The 19,720-nt window shown below is 34.8% G+C and overlaps 1 protein-coding gene across 4 annotated transcripts in view; it reads left to right on the top strand.

Moving 5' to 3' along the window:
* The window catches only part of SNX7 (sorting nexin 7), a 95,905-nt gene that overhangs the window by 62,868 nt on the left and 13,317 nt on the right, over positions 1 to 19,720 (top strand). For 3 of the 4 annotated variants that reach the window (XM_030868765.3, XM_070046535.1, XM_070046536.1), the window contains exon 8: positions 14,010 to 14,162. The exons of the other annotated variant lie outside the window; for it this stretch is intronic. In XM_030868765.3, coding sequence (XP_030724625.1) covers positions 14,010 to 14,162 — 153 coding nt within the window. The remainder of the gene's footprint in view (positions 1 to 14,009; positions 14,163 to 19,720) is intronic. 4 annotated transcript variants of the gene reach the window in all.

The raw sequence follows: 19,720 nt of genomic DNA, 5'->3' as shown, positions 1-19,720 counted from the left end.
TTCTAAAATACCGTCATGTCTTTAGAATGAAGTAATTGAGAAAATATTCATTAATATTAGAGGATTTCTGGGAAACCATGTAAAAGCAGGTTTACTAAAGGATATTTTTTTGGGGGGGAAGCCCTAAAATTTATATACTTGAGTACATATGCTATTCCAGTTATATTGATCACAGCTCTCTAGAGCTTTGCTATTCAGTATTGTACCCACTAACCACATGTGGCTATTTACATTTAAATATGAATTAATTTAAATTAAATACAAGGAAAACTTCAGTTCTTCAGTTGGTCCAGCACATTTCAAAGGCACATGCGGCTATTGCTACTATTTTGGGCACTCCAAAGTTGAACATTTCTCTCATTCCAGAAAGTTCTTTTGCCTAGCTCTGTTTTAGAATATGCTGCAACTTTAAGAGCTGTATTTTTTATGTATGGTAGTTTGGTTGATTGAGTCAAAGAGGAAAGACCATATCTATTGAAGGTTTTAGCTTTGGTAGGGATTCAGATAGAAAAGAGATGAATGTCTGAAAAAACATCAAGCGAAATCACTTGATTAAAAGTCTGATGTACACAGTACTTCAGCAAAGATAACATTTCAGTCACCAGACTTTTTGATAACGTACTCTATCACCTAAATACTTTTGAGCACACCTCCCAGTACGTGTACATTTTAAATTTACAAATTATCTACTTGCACCACTTTACTCATATATTTTATCTGTATTATAAACTATGCATATAAGTTAAAAACATTATATGAGAATTAAATATAAGGTGATCAAAGGGTACAAACTCTCAGTTATAAAATAAGTGACGGGATTGTAATGTATAGGGTGGTGACTGTAGTTCATAACACTGTATTGTATATTTGAGAGTTGCTAAGAGAGTAGATCTGAAAAGTTCAATAGTTCTCATCACAAGAAAAAAAAATTTGTAACTGTGTGGTGATGGATGTTAACTAGACGTATTGTGGTGATCATTTCTCCATATATACTATATCAAATAACTTTGTTGTACACTTGAAACTAGTATAATGTTTTATGTCAATTAAAAAGAGTTAAATATAAATGGGAGTTCCTTCATGCAGCCTGTGAGCTGTCTTATATATGTCTTGAGGTTCATGGGCCGCATTATGGAATTGTGTAATATGGTGGGATTGGATCACAAATTACAGAATCTGGATTCTGGAAAAAAGTTACAAAAAAGTAACTTAAACCTCAGTAAGCATTCCTTTTTCTTGTTAGTAAAACAATATTTACGTTATAGGTGTATAGTGAGAATTAAATGAGATAATACTAGAGGTATTGTTTGGTTAAATAGTGAATAAAAATATTTAATGGCAGAAAATTGTATGGCCTGTGAAGGTCTGTAAAATAAATGTTTAGATTTGGCTTTGAAATAATTTTTATAACTTTATTAAAACCTAATGATAGTATAGCATATAGCTTTTCTAGGCTTGGATTATGTTCTTCAGAAACAAATATAGGAAATTATATCGAAAGAGTTAAAAGACCTTGATTAAAAAATTTTTTTTTTAGGAGCCACATCATTCCTTTTTAAAAGGTTTATATTAATCGGACTCATGGAAGCACCTGGAAAAAATGAATCCTCTTCTATCCTATATATTTTTACTGTGCCTCTGTTGTACAAAGGATGCAGAAGGGATCACTACATTTCCTAAAATGGGACTGTTTAAATAATTGGCTTTCTGTTGCTTCCAGTGTCAAAGAAAATTATGATTATTCCTTATTCGCAGGACGTTAATGGTGTTGGAGGTACTGACTTGAAAGGTGATGTATCAGCTATATTTGTGGGTGTTTTATGACTTAATTTGTCATTTTTAGAAAATACATTGTGCTTTACTGAACAAGCTACATTTGGATAACAAAACTGGCAGTGAATTTCAGGAAGAGAGGTTTCTACTTTTTAAGAAAAGTATGTATTGTAAAGTATATAAAAAAGGCATTCACATGTAGTAATCAAATGGATGCCTGAGCAGCATTGTACAATCAAGCATCTAATTTTTCAGACACATCTTACCCCTCTCACAAATCAGAAAATAATGTAATTTTATTGTTAAGAGCCCTCTTCTCTCTCCCCTGCAATTTAATTAATACTTGTTAAGAAGAAGTAGCTGTCAGATTAGAATTGAATTTTTGAATTTTCTATTGTTTTATGATGGAGTGGCAATCTGAATCTTTTTATTTAGGTATATTATTTTCAAGAACTTTTAAAATGATAATTTCTCAGCTTTTCTGATTATGAAGAGAAAGTTTTAGCACTTGAATAAATAGATTGAATGGTTAATTATTTCCATAAAAGGCAATAATAGAGAAGCCATTTTAAAAAGAAAACAATGAAGATCTTTTTAAGTAAGAATAGCTGTTATCCTCAAATTGTATTGTTTTGCTCAAAAATTTTGGTGATATATACCTTTAGGTTTAGGTACAGGCAGCTTGTAAGTTTCTGTGGTATTTCAAAGTGTGGTAAAACAATCCTTGGAAAGGCAGTAATAAAACAAGCCTAGATTCATTACTAATATTTTACTTTTCTGAAATCATTCATTTATTCTACAAATATTTATCACATTTCTACATAGTAAGTACTGAGGATATAGTGGCCAAAAGGTAGACACATGGCCCATGTTAGAACTTATATTCTAACAGGAAAGTACATAAACATACAAAAAATAATTGTTCTAATGAATATTAAGGAGATGAACAGTGGACTGAGATGGAGAGAGTAGTGAAAAAGTACCTACTTTGAACATAAATGCTGTCTGAAAAGGACTATCTGAGGAACTGGTACTTAAACTGAAATTAAAAGAAAGAGAACTAGCTACAAGATTTAAAACGGAATAATTTTTAGAAACCTCACCATTTATTTGTCTTCTTTGATATCTCTCAATAAGTTTTAAAATGTTTTTTTCCAAAACGGTCTTCTATATCTTTCCATAAATTTATTCCTAAGTACCTTATGTTTTGTTTGTATTTATCATAAATTATATATTTAAAATGTTTTATTTTCTAACTTTTTTTGAGCCAGAGTATAGAAATATAATTCACTTTAGCATATGTATCTTATATCCAGCAATCTTCTAAATTATTTTTTAGTTTTAATAATTTCTTTGTACATTCTTTGGCATTTTCTATGTAGAAAACCTTATGGGTATATATTGATAGTTTTGTCTCATTTATTCAATCTTTATACCTTGTATTTATTTTTTCATTTCTTATTGAGCTGGCTAAAAAAATGCATTGTAAAGTTATTAGTGATGGGACATCCTTGTATTATCCCTGATGCTAAAGTAAATGCTTTCAGGATTTTTTCCATTAGTATTGATGTTTGCTAAACGTTTTAAAGTATATATATTTTAATCAGGTTAAGGCAGTTTTTATTTACTCCTACGTGATGAGAAGTTGATTCATAAGTGGGTGTTCAAATTTATTGTGTGGATTCCTGTACCGACTCATTGTAAGTGTATGATTTTTCTTCATCATTCACTTAATGTGGTGATTTACACTGAGAGATTTTCTCATTTTAGCCATCCTTGGATCCCTGGGATAAATTCAACTTGGCCCTTGCTGGATTTGGCTACCTCAACTTTTAGGACTTCTGTGTTTATATTTCTGAATAAGAATGATTTGTCATCATGTTGTATATTTCAAACATATACAATTTTTTTTTCTTTGTCAATTATACCTCGATAAAGCTGGGGGCAGGGGGAGAGTGATTTGTAATTACCATTGCTTGTACCAGAAATGTCAGTTTTTGTATCCAGGTCATGCTATCCTTATAAATTCTGCATGCTAGACTAATTTGTGTGAGATTGCTATCATTCATTAGGAAAATAACTCTTCCAATAATGCATTAGGAGCAGACGCTTGTAAGTTCTTCAGATGTTAGGAGCTCAGTCATGATATTGGAGAGACTCTAAATTTTAATCATGCTGCCCACATGAACTTACTGCTGTACTTGTAAATAGAGACAGTCATAGGGTGAGGAAAAGGGGTGCTTACTTGCCACTAGTTGTAGATTATAATGTCAGGGATAAGTGATGAAGGATGGGGATGATTAAATAGTCAGAGACGGTGGTTCTTTCTTAGAGAGGTAAGTGAAATTTTCCCTAGACTGCTGTTTAGCAGTGATAGATCAAAGTCGTTGAAAAAAGTTTGACTTTCCTTCTATCATCCTGGCAGCTGTTCCTGGAGAAATAGACTATGGGGAAGCTGCTTTCTCAATCTGTAATTTTTATAAATGATACTTTGATAAAACTTGGTAATCATGGCAATTAACTCACCTAGAATTATCATGCCAAAGTGTATTAATCTTTATTAAATATGTAGTTCAGCAGTCAAGCAGATTTCCTTCTAACACATTGTAATGCAGTGTGTAGTTCAAACATTTTTGTGAAAAGAGTTTACTTTCTTTGGTATAGGAAAGTTGGAATGTATACCTCAGTAGTCTGAGAGACCCATTCGTGGCGAGTGCAAGATCAAAATTTCATTAATGTGTCCTGTTTTAAAGTTTCATATGAATATCACTACTCCATAATATATTTATGTTAATTTAAAAATATTTTTCTCTGATCTCCATAAAATATCTATGACAAGATTATGCCACATTTATTTATGACATTGGCAATCCTTTATGTTATCACTGAGTATTGATGTGGATATAGAAATCCCAATTTAAGAAACACACATTAAGTCATTCTGTACTGGTCTCATCATGAAACAATCAGAATTAGGAGGACTTTCTGATTTAAGTAAAGATGTACCTCTATGACATCAGTGTGCCAAAAATTGAGTGAGAAAAGAAGGAAAATATTTCACATAGGGGCACCGTGTCTAGCGTGGTAGTCTTGGCACATAGTACGTGCTCAACAAATAGTTCTTGAAGGAACTAATATGTTTTGTAAAAACTGATCTCTGGTAAATAAGAAAAACTAAAGGCATAAGAGAATGTTTGGAAGTATAGGGGGTCGTCTTAAGTTGCTGGACAGGTTTTTTTGGTTACTAGGAAGTATATTTTAAGGAACTTTCAGAATCAGTGTGGGAAGATCCATCTGCATTGTTTGTCTTAGGGTTTTATCATTCCATAAATTAGCAAGATACTAATATTTCTTGTATTAGAGTGGAATAATTTATTGACGTAATGTGGTAACCTAGTTCCTCAAAATGGAGGTAATTTCTGGACTTCTTGGCCTTGCCCATCTGATTTGGAGGAGAGCCTGATTGGAATGGCCTTACATAGACTTTTTGGCATGGCCACATTGTCCATTCAGCCACCAGTACTCTCAGGCATATTGGAGCATTTGGGGAGCTTTCTGAGCTATTAATGTCTCTTTGTTTCCCCTATGGCTGTTCCTTTTATATGCATGTCCTCAGTAAGTATTCCCTAACATAGTAGAAGTGAGTGAGCTGGCGGATTCAGTCAGGACATTTCCGAGACCCTAACAATTGTCCTTCCATAATCACTCTGGAGTGCCACTCTAACCCTAACATGTATTAAATGCTTAAGTCCCAGGCACTTTGCTAACATGTTGTTCAGAAACAATCCTGTGAAGTAGGTACTTTCTTTTTCCTCATTCTACAGATGAGGAGACGGCAGCCTATCACCGAACTGAATTTAGTTAGCTAAGGTCAACACGGTCAAGATTATCACCCATGGATTTCAGAGCGCAGGCTCTAGATCACTGTCCTATAAATGTGTGTGATTATGAAATTTTTAAAATTCATGGAAAAAAGAGAAAAGGGGGTAAATACAACTTATTAATACCATAAGGCAACTGAGAAAGATGCAGTAAGGATATTTATTAGATATAAAGATACATTTCCTTTTCTGGGGAAATTTTTGAATCTAGATGTTCTGGATTTCTTAAAATTTACGTTGGGAGGTACTTCCTTTTTTTTATGCAAAAAGAACAAGCTCATTGATAGACTCTAAGGTAGTTGGTAAGGTGACATAGAGGGAATGCCCAATGCAGTGTGGATCTGAAACCCCTACTATGTTGTAAGCTCCCAGCAACAGGGACCTTCCCTCTCGTATTCACCCCTGTGCTCTTGGTCATGTTCCTGGGCTAATGCCTGGGACACAGTAAGCACTTAAAGATTTGTTGAATGAATGTTTACTTTTATTCTCAATTTATTTGTTCTTTCATCTTATTGAAGGTAATAAGAAACTGTATTTTGGAGGAGAATAGAGGTTTAAGGAGCACAAATAAATAAAATCAAAGTGGCGGGGCAGGAAATATTTTTTTTAAAAAATCAACTTAGATTGAGTTTGCCAAATAATTCAAGAGAAGAAAAGCATAATTGAGAGCTGGTGGAAGGATGTTGAAAGTGCACTGTTACATGGACCCACGTTCATCACGTGCAAAGTCTACTTTGTAAGACTTGGACCAGCTAGATGCGGGGGAAGAAATCTACCTCTAAGAGTTACGAAGAAAGTTAAATGAGATGCCACGTGTGACATGCAGCTCAGGACCTGATCATAGTAGGGACTCAGCATTGCTGGTGAGCAGGCAGATGTTAAGAATGTGCAACATACATGCACAAACACAGCTCCTTTTCCTAACTCTATCCCTCACCATAGCTTCGAGACACCTCTTGTAAATTCCTCTTTTTCTTACTATCAGACCATTCTTGATAACGTTAGAGACAAAGAAATCAAAGGTAATCAGAAGGCTATCCAGCAAGAATGTAAAGGAAATCGGGCTGTTTGTCATCTCCTCCTTAGTAGTAAAGGTGATTTCACTCATCTGACTGGCTAGGTAGTTACCCATATCTTGTGCCATCCCTCCAAAAGTTAATTGCTGTCTTTCATAGTCCTTGCCAAATCTAAAGCTATTCTAAAGTAATGCCTAAATACCTGCACTTCTCTGCCAGAAAGTCCAGATAAGCGCTCAGAGTCCATTTGCAGGAGGACATAGTATAGCCAAGCAAATCCAGTGGAATAATTCTTGTCTCTATTAGTAAATGTAAAAGTTCTTGCCTCTGTATTGAAAATATATCGAGAGAAATAGCATCAAAAGATCAACCTTAAATCTTAAGAGCAAAAGGCCTACCTAATCATCTTTAAGCACACTTTAATCTCTAAGAAAAGCCCGATTATTTTTTAATGTTCAGTGTTAGATCAAATATACGTACTCTAGATACATTGTATTTACCTCTTAAATAGTTTATGAGTATACAGGTAATCCCATTTTTGTCTCCAAACTTTATTTATTATAAAATATTTTTGGAGATGTATATTTGTGGAGTATGTTCTTTTTAAAAATATTTTAAAATATTTTTCATATTTTATTCGCTACCCTATTTTATTTGCTACCCTAACTTTGTGATTATACAGTTCACATCTGTAATATTTTATTTACAAATAAATAGATGTTTCTGATATAATTTCCAAGACAACATTTTGTCACAAAGGAAAAACTTGTCTTTATTATGGGATTCTAAAATGTTCTATCACTTATATCTTTTTTATTGTTAATAAAATATGAATTATCTGTGAAAAAATTTTATATTTTAATCATTTGCTTAAAGAAAGGTAATAAATAAACTGTATTTGCATGGATTTATCTAACTTTTCTATAAAAATCCATCTATTTCTGATGGTTGTACTTATGGGAAAATATGTTCTTGCAAATTTAAATGTATAAAAGTCATAGAAAATTAAAATCTATAAAAGGCCTATTTTAATAAAAATTATTAAAATGTTATAGGGTTTCTGGATTGGTTTCGCTTTGTAAAGTCAGCTTTGAGAGAATAAGGAGGAAAACCTCCAAGGTGGTTAAATGGGTTTGAGCGATTCAGTGCACCTGTGGTTGTCTTAGCAGACATGTGCTTCAAAAATTGAGTAACTGTTAAAAATAGTGTAATGGTCTATAATCGTAGAAATGGTCCACAGGGCTATTTCATTAGAATGTAGGCTTTATTTCCTAGCAGTAATGAATGATCTGCGTGGATTCATCCAAATTATTTTACCCACTTTCCCACATGACCTGTGACAAACATTCATGACATGATATAACCAGGGTTCAGAGCTGTAACTGACGTGGACAGAACCAGTATGTCAGTTCTTGGCCCTTTAGCCGTCAGACCATTCTCTAGATAATCTTGAACTGAATCAAAGAAACAAAACAAGCTCAATCTAACAAGTAAAGGAAGGGGCACCCTTCAGCTGAATCTAGGATATATCCAAGTTGATGGGATATGACATGAACCTCATGCATCTTTTATTCTTTGATCTGACACCCACCTCCTAGACTGTACTTTTCATGGATGAGAAATAATGAAGCATAGTAATTAAATATTACTTTAACATTTAATATGTTGATGTTAATGGTGGACTATTTTTAGCATGATCATATTTTTCTCTTTTTTTCATTGTTATTTCCTTTATTTTTTTTCTCCATGACCCTGTTCCTTCTCAGGGATGAGTACTTTTTTTTTTTCACTTTGTAAGAGTTATAGTAAGAATTTTTAGTGAAACATGTCACAAGGCTGACCTCCAAAAGTTGTTTGATGTATACCTCACCCTGCAAGACTATTACTGTTGGCTTTAGGCCTTCATTTCCTATCTCACCCTATCCCACCTGTTCTTCCAGTGAATGCTATCCAGTTAAAAATATCAGATAATCTTATCTTTTCTTCCAGTGCCCACCCATACTTAGTCAGTTGCCAGCCCCTACTGATTCTGTGTCTCAGGATCTCCTCCTCTCAGTATCCCCTGTATCAGGAATCTCATTGTTACTGCTGCTTTCCTGGTCCTGGTTTGAAAATCCAAACACCCCCCAGGGAAATCCCTTTAGTACCTGGCAGCTGCCTCTCTTTCCTCTTTTGCTATTCCCCTACTCACACTCTAGGTACCAACCTTGACAGACCACCTTCGATTTTTAGAAACTTCAAAGTAAACATGCTTCTAGGACTGTACACCCTATTTGCTTCACATGAACTGCATTTCACATTTTCTGTATCCAGTTGGTTTTTTTTTTATTTCTCCCCTTAGGCATGAGTCCTTGAGGGCAAGGTCTGTTTTTTCACCCTTCATCTTAGTTCCTAACAGAGACTAGATGGATGCTGAGTGAATGCTGCAGGATGAGTGAGTGGGAATGAACCAAATCCTCATCATTTTTATTGCTGTCTCCATAGTCCCAGTGCAGGTCAATTGGTTTCCTTTCTTCCCCTCCTCCTCCCTTTCTCTTTTAAGCATCCTTGCATATCTCTGACTCAGGAATCTATCTGAAGTATACTTCAGCCCTGGTCAAAAACTTTCGGTAGCTTACCTTTTCCTACAGAATCCATTTCATGCTCAATAGCATTTACACCCTCTAGTGGTTAATCTTCAATCAGCCTGTCCAGCTGCATTTCCCATGTTTCTTCTTGCCCACCTCCAGCCTCCAAACCTATCTCTTATCCATTGTTTTGTCACACTCTATAGCATAACATCCCTGTGGTTTTATTTATGCCATACCCTCATCCAGTTGTCTTCTTCCCCACTCACTGCCTAGCAAATTAACACTTGGAATGTCCCCTACCAAAGTTGGAATTAATCCTCCATGCTGTATCTTTCTATATACTACTTTAATTTTTTTCCTCCATTATGATATATATCACATTCTGCTTTGTATTATAGCCTTTGGTTTTTGTTTTATTTTTGCATATCTGCATTCTAAAAGATAACAAACTCCTTAAGGTAAGAGCTGAATCAGTTTAACCTTGAAAGCCACAGGCAAGCTAGCTTGGGGCTATTCACTCACTATGGAAAGAGCATGTATTTTCACTTGCATCTCCATGATGCCACAAAAAGCTGTGTGATCTCTTTTATTTCTTTCTCCCAGTTTCCCAGCTTGTAAAAGGAAGATAATATTACCAAATTTGCAATATTATTATGCAGATTAAATGAAATAATATATGTAAAGTATATAGCTTAATACAGTGGCCCATGGCAGAAATACAATAAGTGGTCATTATTATTGCTGCTTTTCCTGGTGCTATAGTAGGTACTCGCTATTGAAGAAGGATATTTTTTTGTTTGCCTGAGCTCTTAGTATTAATGGTTTTCACTTAATTGTATGGCTCATTTCTAGCTGAATATAACTGAAGCTAGAGATTACCCATTAGCCTTGCAGTTAAATCTAAATCTTTATTTTTCACTATATTATAATCTTTTATTACTTATTCTGATATTACAACATTTTCCTGGCAAAAAGGATTGCTTCCTTCTTCAGTTTTTCCACCAACAGAGGGCCAAGTCGTTTCCAGTATTTGTGAAATGAATGATTCAAGCTTTAATCCTTTTAAACTCAGTCTTTTCTATGCTGCTTTCCGGTAGAAACTATAATTCCCTACTTTTAGAGTTATTGAAACCTGCTCCGTGGTTAGAGGGGTGCTGAAGCACTAGAGGGGCTTCTTTGGCCCGCCAGGTGCCTAACACGTTACTCTCCCACTTCGGTGAAATTTTGTTCATTGTTTATGTTGAGAGCCTGGATCGCACCATCTAAGTGCACAGTTCCTTGTACCAAAGAACTTGCTAAAAGTGCAGTCAACTAAGGGAAGGGAAATCTAATAATATGCCTTTGTAAATTGGTAGGAAAGAGAATAGTCCAGATCCTTCCTAATTTGAATTAAGTGTTTTGTGCTTATTATCAATTAGAGTTTCTTCAAGTCAAAATTAGGGGAAGATGATTCAGTGTGAGGAAATACCTAATGTCTCTTTTTTCCTTTTCTAACTAAAATAATGATGGAATCATCAAAGAAATAAAAAGTGGTCAGTATATATATATATATAGCCTCCAAAAAGTGACAGGAATTGATCATGTATATTTAGAACATATGTATCCTCTTCGACACTGATGAGAATAAATCAAGAAATAGCACTAGAAATTAAGACCTAGACCCTGGCAAAGAAATGGTATATTTCCAGAGACCAAAATACTGGAAGAGGAGAGGGAATCCATTTCCATTTCACCAACTGATGATGATGGTGGTAATGGTGGTGGTACTGGTGGTACTGGTGGTAATGATGATAGTAATAGATACAGTTTAGTAGAAAAATTGTCAGGCACTGTGCACATCAATGAATGTGTTCATTATCTCAGGCAGCTTTTAATAAAAATCCCTTCGAGATAGGTAGTGTCATTTTTATATTCATTTTACAGATGAAGAAACTAGGGCTTCAAAAAGTACTCTTAACCCAGTGTCACACAGCTTGTGAAAGACAGACGTGGGGTCTGCGATCAGTCTAACCTATCATTAGTCATCTTAATCCCAGTGCCGTGCTGATCAGGCTACAAAGCTTCTTTCTGTAGGTGGGAGTGAAGTCAGAGAACAGGACAGGACTTCTTTAGGAATGCAGTAGCTCTGGGCCAGAGCAGAAGCACCAACCAGCCTGACTACCACTAACAAGGGCTTTTAGGAGAGGGAGTTGCAGATTGAAAAGGGGAAGACTTTGTTTAAATCCCTTACGGCAGTAACACCATTTTAAGCTCCATCAGGAGGGGAAGGAAGATAGAATATATGATTTAGATACTGTGTTTCCTGAAGCCACTTTCAGTAAAGAACTTTGCCAGTAATCCCACTCCACTCCAGTGCATGGCACTTTTAGACTGCAAAACCTAAGCAGAGGAGAAAAACAGTGCAGTTACAGTTGGTGTAGGTACCTCTTGATCCTAGCTATAAAAAAAGACACTTTTCTAATCATCTCCATCTGGCTGTGAAAATGGCAAGATTCCATCCAACAACCCAGAGGAGTGAGCTTTTGTAACCGGCCCCTGAGCTTTCTCCGGATCCTGTTTGAGTTTGGCCTGTCAGTAAAATTTTACCTCAGCTTATTCTCCAGCATCCGCAGTCCACCATGAGAAATCCCATTAACATCCTTTTAGACAAATTCTCTGTGATTAAGCAAAATAATTACCCCCAAAGAGTCATACATACCCATAAAGTAATAAATGGCCTCACTGAGATAGTTTACAAACAAAATAAGAAAGTGAAAAAAACACATCTTCCCGCCACACACAAAACATGAAAACCAACCTTACTACTGAAATAGATCTCCCATAGGTAATAAAAGATTTATATAATACCAAATGTCTATTCTTAGGGAAACAAAAGCAAATATGGCTGCAATGAAATAAAGTCAGCAGTGAAATTGCCCAGCAAAATATTGACAAATGAATAAAAAGAATATTTCAAACAAGCATTGGAAGTAAAATAACATTTTTTTGATTCTAAGACATACAATTTCACATTTTAGCATGTCTGTAATGGGGACCTTCTTAAATGATAGCCTCTTTCAAATACTCGGAGCCAAGGAATAGTGGTAACGTATAATATGCCCCTTTTAAAACATGGGAGAGGTGGTGTCATTTCTGCTTGAATCTCTCTGGCTTTGGGTCTCACTCAATAAAAACCTTTGGGTCTCCTTACCATGGACTGCATGGCTCAGTAAGATCTGGTCACCCACTGCTTCTCTGACCTCATCTCCTAAGAGCTTCCCTCTTTTTTAACTCTGCCACCTGCTACAGCCATGCTGGTCTCCTTATTCTTCTTGGACCATCCAGGCATGCTTCCACCTCTAGGCCATTGTCCTGTTTCTTCCTCAGCCAGGAATGCTTTTCTGATTAAGAACCCCATGGTTCACTCTCACATCAACTTCAGATATTTATTCAAATGACAGTTTCTTATTTAGGCTTTCCCCAGCCATCTTATCTAAAATTGCATCATTCTTATACTCCCTATCTACCTTTCTGCTTTGTTTTTCTTTTTGACACTTATTATCAAATGGTAGTTCATATTTCATTTATCTTGCTTATGGTTTGTCTCTCCCCAGTTGAATATCAGCTCCGGTAAAAACAAGGATTTTTGTCTATTGTCTTCACTGTTGAATCTCCAAGTCCTAGAATAATGCCTGGTATGGAGAAGGAACTTAATAAATAAATGTATGCTGACTATATGAATAAATATATGTGTATAAAATATGCATAAATATATAAAAATTTATATAAATATAAATGTGCTAAATATAAAGCAATAAATTGATGGGTTCCATGCTCAAAGGTTGGTGGGTAAGTTGGGGAGGAGGTATGACTGTCACACTCAGCCTGTCTAATGGAGCGTGGACTAGGTGTCAGGTGTCTTGTGATATAAACCTGCCTCTGTTACCAGCTGAGTGGAATGTGACAAGTTAATCCCCTGGGCCTCCAGGTTGGACTACATAATCTATACGGATGTTATAACATGTCAGTTAACTGAGCATTCTGCTAAAAACAGCTGAAAAATGAGGAGTAGGAAGGGGAAGCTGAACATGTGAAACCATATCTTTTTTTTTATATAAGCAGATATTCATTTTTAATTATTATTTATTTATTTATTTTTGGCTGTGTTGGGTCTTCGTTTCTGTGCGAGGGCTTTCTCCAGTTGTGGCAAGCGGGGGCCACTCTTCATCGCGGTGCGCGGGCTGCTCATTATCGTGGCCTCTCTTGTTGCGGAGCACAGGCTCCAGACGTGCAGGCTCAGTAGTTGTGGCTCATGGGCCTAGTTGCTCCGCGGCATGTGGGATCTTCCCAGACCAGGGCTCAAACCCGTGTCCCCTGCATCGGCAGGCAGACTCTCAACCACTGCGCCACCAGGGAAGCCCCCAACCATATCTTTTAATATAAATATTTCATCACAATCAGTGGTAATTAGAGAGTTATTGCAAAAAAATTTTGGAATAACTTGTAGTCCAATTTCCTTTGCTTTATAAATAGTGTAACTGAAGCCCAAGATTAGAGAGATTTAGGTAAAGTCAAGTGCTAATTGGTGGCAGACCTTAGAACTCTACTTGACATCTCTGAATCCAATGTTCTCTTTACTTTAACTAGTTAGTATACAGGGTAAATACTGGTGACTTTTCAAAAAAAGTATTTTTCTTAAACTGTTTTTTATAATATTCAGCTTAGACTTTAAGAATTCACTTAGTGGCAGGAATACATAGATCAGTTGATCTCTTTGTGATCTAATTCAGCTTACGGAAGAGATTGGAAAACTGGAAGATAAAGTGGAGTGCGCTAATAATGCCTTGAAAGCAGATTGGGAAAGATGGAAACAAAACATGCAAAATGATATCAAGTCAGCATTTACAGATATGGCTGAGGAGAATATCCACTCTTATGAACAGGTAATTAGTGATATGTGGTATTGCTTCATTTTTAAAATGTTATCCTCTCTCTTACTTTCTATATGTCTTGTGTTGAAAGAGTCTGTTCAGGAACCAAGTGTCACATTCAGAAGCCTCTTCGGTGGCTCAGTGCCAGTGGAGTTGCCAGTTAATATAGTAACGCTGAACCCACCCACTGACACAAATGTGTATATGTGGAGGGAGGGTGATAAGTTTTCCTTCCTACACAGCATGCCCAAGTACCTAATTTGAGCTCAACTTGATGTGAGAAAGAATTATGCTACCATTTTATTGTGTCTGTTTTCCCCTCAGTTTCTTGTTTTGGAAGGATTTGAATTCTTCAAAAGCACTTGCACATGCTTCCTAATGATTCTCCTATCTTATTTCCTTTTCCTCTCTTTTTCTTGTATTAAAAAGGGTTTGCAAAATGAGGAAAGGACCAAAGGTTTGAAAATTAGTTCAGGGCTTATACGTTATATCCCTGCCATCCCTACCATGCCTTCTGTAGCTATTCAAAAAATCAAAAAAGGAGCATTAGTTCAGTTTAGTTTATAGTTCAGTTGTGTTTTTTTGTTTGTTTTTTAATTCAGGAAAGAGCCTAGTCAACATTTTTCTTTTCAAATGATTACCTTTTTTGAACAACTAACAATTCCGCAAAGCAGTTATTATTTTAAATGAATTTTATGCTATCACTTTCTTCATCTAGCATATTCTGAGAGTTTTATAGTTTTAATTCTTACATTCAGGTATTTGACCCATTTTGAGTTAATTTTTTTTTTAGATAGTATGAGGTAGGGGTACAACTTCATTCTTTTTCTTTTCTTTTTTTTAATATTTACTTATTTATTTTGGCTGCGCTGGGTCTTGGTTGTGGCATGCGGACTCTCAGTTGCAGGATACACGCGGAATCTAGTTCCCCGACTAGGGGTCGATGACGGGGCCCCTGCACTGAGAGTGTGGAGTCTTACCCACTGGACCACCAGGGAAGTTCTCATTCATCTAGCGTATTCTGAACATACTTTTCCTGGAACGTATATTTAAACATACATCTTTAACCTTATCTCTGACTGAATTAATGACTATACAAAATTGATACATTAAGAGAATTATTTTATCCTTTGTAGTCTATAGTGCTTGCTAGTTTAAAGGTACTTTAAACTAAAATATTTTATATTTTGCAAGATTATCTAACTGATACTGATATTTTCATTCAACAAGAATTACTTGAGCCCCTACTACCACCAGACACTGTGCTGGGCCCTGGAGAGACCACAGTATGCAGGACAAACACGGTCCCTTTCTCATGTAGTTACAGTCAATAAGAGAAACAGTCAATTAAAATAAAACGTTATGATAATAAAGTATAATAAGTTCCAGGATAGAAAGACATTGCAGGGAAAGAGGAAGATTCCTCAGAGGATGTGTTTAAGCTGAGACCTTAATGAATGATGAATGAGAGGTAGCCAGATAAAGATGTGAGTAAGAGAGTTCCAGGCAGAGAAAAGACGAGAAGTGAGAGAGTACATGTTCAAATTACTGAGGTTCTCTTTGAAGGATGGTGGAGTGGAGGTAATGTTGAGTTGAAAAAGGAGGCTTGTAGAGGAGGAAAAATTTTCCTCAATCCTCTTAGGATTCCTGGCTGGGTCTGAAAATGAAACTGACAAAGATAAATTAACAGGAAAAATGTATATATGTTGATTTAATGTAAGTTCTTTGTGGTACAGGAGCCTTCATGAGCAAATCTAGACCAGAAGAAACAGATCTGAGTATTTCTACGCTAAGTTTGATGAAGAGTGGGCTGTCATGTAGAAATAGGGTAGGTTAAGGAGTATGAGTTAAGTGAAATAAACTGGAGGGAATTTAGCAAGTCCTTTTTGTTAGGAGTCTTCTAAGTGTCCCTTTGTCTTTGGAGGTAAAGATGCTTCTTTTTCCCTCTGGGCATAAGGAGGCCACCTCTTGTATGAGGGTTTTATGACCTGCTTTGTGAGATAAGGGTTGGAAGAAGGTCAAAGTGACCTTTCTGCTTCTGCCATATTCTCAAACTCATTCATCTTAATATGCCAACATGTCATATTTTACATTAGTATGTCCTGAACGCTATTAGGCTGAAGAGGGCCTTATAAGCTTTGTCTTTTATTTTTCATTCTAAGGGAAATGGGGAATGCCATTGAAGACTTTTCAGCAGGGAAGAGACAATATCTATTGTGCTTGCCTTTTAGAAAGATCACACTGGCTATATGGGTCAGAGTGGAACAAAACTAAACATGTTGAGCCTAGTTAGAAAACATAGCAACAAAGACAGAGATGTGAACTGACATAGAGGTCTCATGGCAGTGGGCTAGAGATTAGTGGACAGATTCAAGTGATTTTCTTTATAGCAGGTGGGATTGGAAAGATCATTTTCTACCTCTCCTATTTTTTTATTCTACATTAACAACCTTAAGTAAATTCAAGTCTCTAAAAGGAATTTCTCATAAATCTCAGATTTTGAAATGATTTAAAATATTTCTGTTGGATAAAGCGCATTTATCAACATAGGCTTTTTTTACCACTTAACTCTTTAAATCCACAGAAATAACTTTATCTCTCCTTTACAATAGAACCTGTCCACACTGACCTTATAGTAGTGTTATGACAATTAATTGAAATAATTTTTAAGAAAATGCCTTGAAAATTAAGATATACAATATACTATAAGTGATTGTGATTATAAAACATAAGTATATTAGGTTATAAAAGTCATGTGACAAGTGCACCTACTATGTTTTCCTTTCAGTGATAAAGTCTGCAAAACTTTTCTAAGTTTGCTTTTTTATTTTTTTAAGAGAAAATGTTCATGGCAATTCCATTGAACTCCAGATGAAATGTTTGAGTTTTGACTATACCTGTCACATAAATACATATTTTTGTCACGCTCATAGGTTGCACTCAGTTTATACAAAATACGGTTTTATTAGAAATAGTTAAATTAGCATCACTGTGCCATATTGCCATATTGCAAACTTTGTTCTTCACAGCAGTTTATATCAGTATGTTTTTCACCCTTTCCTCCAAATGAATTATATTTCTACATGTTGCTAAAATTATATCAAGTGTACTGCATCTTAGATGTATATATTTGGATGAATCTCTGGTTTTCTTTATTATAACTTCACAAGATCCCTACAGCTCCAGTTATTTATTGTTTTTTTTCCTAAGTGAATAACTCTTAACTGATTTGACACATCAGTCCAAGCATAATCAGGAAATCGGGGCCCTTATATAATCACGGCTTCCTAACTAACACACAAACTGTGTGGCCTGAAACAGCAACAGTCTGCTGTTATCTGTTAACTTCAGAATATCTCAGATATACAAGGAAGTGAAATATTGCAGAATCTTTCCAGTCCCTTTTTAATTTAATCATATTATTATGGAAATACTTCTGTTTTCATCCACATTTGTAAAAATAAATCACCAAAGGGGCTTGTTCCTAGTGTGATAGAAGAAATGGGGTATAAACATTTGCCTTTGGACTTTTATGAAGTAAAATGGTCACAGTTTGTTTACAACTTAAAATTTAAATATTAAAATGAAAGAGGAAAATCAGTTTGTAAATATGAGATATAGGTCTGTATCAGAAACCAATTATTGTCATATTGAAATATTATACTTAGATGTGTGAATTTACTTGGAGACAGTTGACACCGAATATAAGACAGGTATCTCCAAATAAACTCTGAGTAGGTGAAATGAAGCTATTCCCAATTTTGTTCTATATGACCAATAACTAAGAATAAATTTGAGTCTTTTTATAAAAACAAGAATAATGACACAATAAAACAAAAATCCAGTTGAACATAGGTGAATAATTTCAAAGTATCTTGGTATCCAGGTAACCAAAGAAAATTATTTCTTGCTAAAATGTGAAGGGATGCTGAAACCATAAAATATGACATGCTGGATAAAGTACGTGGACATTTTCTAATTGTTCTTTAGTAGGTACAAAAGAGTGTAAGTTTCAATTGTTGATGATACTGATGCTGATGATTATGATGATGGTGAAGAGATTTGAAAGGAAGTAATCCTTGGTAGGTATTATACACTGAAAGAATATACCCTTTGAAAGTTTAATTTTAATATCATAATCATGGAAAGATCGCATAATGTTAATTTTTGCCAAGTAAAACTGTTTGTAGTTAAGTGAATATAATACTTGAAGTAGTAAAATTTGTTTTTTTGCACAGTTTATTTTAGAATTATTAGTTAATGTATGGAAGTCGTTTCAGAGCCTCATTTTCTGGTTTGAAAATTAATACATGCACATGAAAAACAAAAAAATGACAAGAGCTAAGTACACAAATGTATAAAGAGGAAATAAAGAATGCCCATAACCTTATCTCCTAGAGAAGGCTACACTTAAATGCAGTTATAGAAAAATAATTTGCTATATGCAGATAAAAATATTTTAAAATTTCTGCATGGTTCTTTTCAAATGTGTCAACATATAAACATATGTTACTTATTTGTGTCATGATGATTATAGTGGATATGTATTATTTTGAGTTCTGTATTTTTTATTTGTTTAAACACTTCTCTATATAACAACATAATCTTCTAGTACATCATGTTAACATACCTTTATTAGTGAAGAGAACTACTAATAATTAAGCACTTATGTAAATTTTTTGCTCTCATAAATAATACTGTTAAAAATAATTATGAACACTAGACTTAAAATCTTTTTTGATAAGAATTTCAAGAAATAACCAGGTTAGAGGTCGCTTCATTTCAAATGCTATCAGTCTTATTTAAGAATGTCAATTGCCTCATGTAAAATCATTCATTTAAGATTCAATTAACATCAAAACCCTATGCTAAGCAACATTCAAATTCAAAATTAAATCTTGCCCTTAGGGAAGAATAATAAGTATATGTATTTTTCACTTGATTTATACAGCTTTACAATGTATTACTTTTTTAATGGAAGAATATTTAAATTAGTTTTTTTTTTACTTGAATGGTAATGAGCTGGCTTAATAGAAGGGTTCTATCATTACTGAATAATAAAAATATATGTATCTACATGGACATCTAGGAAGCAGAAAAGCAATTATAGTATAGGACGTTTTCTCTAAGATAAATGAAGAAAAAATATCATTACAAGCGTTCACCATCAAGCCAAATCAATAGTACAACTAATGCTTTCCTAAATTCCAAGTCCAGCTATATATGGACCATTTAAAAAGTAGAGAAAATTTAAAAAATAGGTATCATAGCAGTTCTTCTACAAAGTAAGTAGTAGATAAGCATTGAATGTCCTAGAAGTTCTTCAAGTATAGTTGTTCTTATTTAGAAATGTATTCCTTATTACATTGGGGAATGGTAAAATAAACTCTAGCAAAAGAGTTGCTTGTTTTAAATTAAGTGGTGCACTACATGCTTTGGAACATTTTTAAAATTTTTGTGAATATTTAAAACACCCTGGTCCAAGTAAAGATAGCTCCCAAGCATTGTGACTTTAAGAGGTTAATCTATATTGGTAATGATTATAAAACTGCCAGCTAAGCAAGATTTTG

Source organism: Globicephala melas, chromosome 1 (genome assembly GCF_963455315.2).
Source record: "Globicephala melas chromosome 1, mGloMel1.2, whole genome shotgun sequence".
In the NCBI taxonomy this organism is placed as follows: Eukaryota; Metazoa; Chordata; class Mammalia; order Artiodactyla; family Delphinidae; genus Globicephala; species Globicephala melas.
The sequence above is the reverse complement of the archived record's forward strand: the minus strand, read 5'-3'. Positions and strand labels throughout refer to the sequence as shown.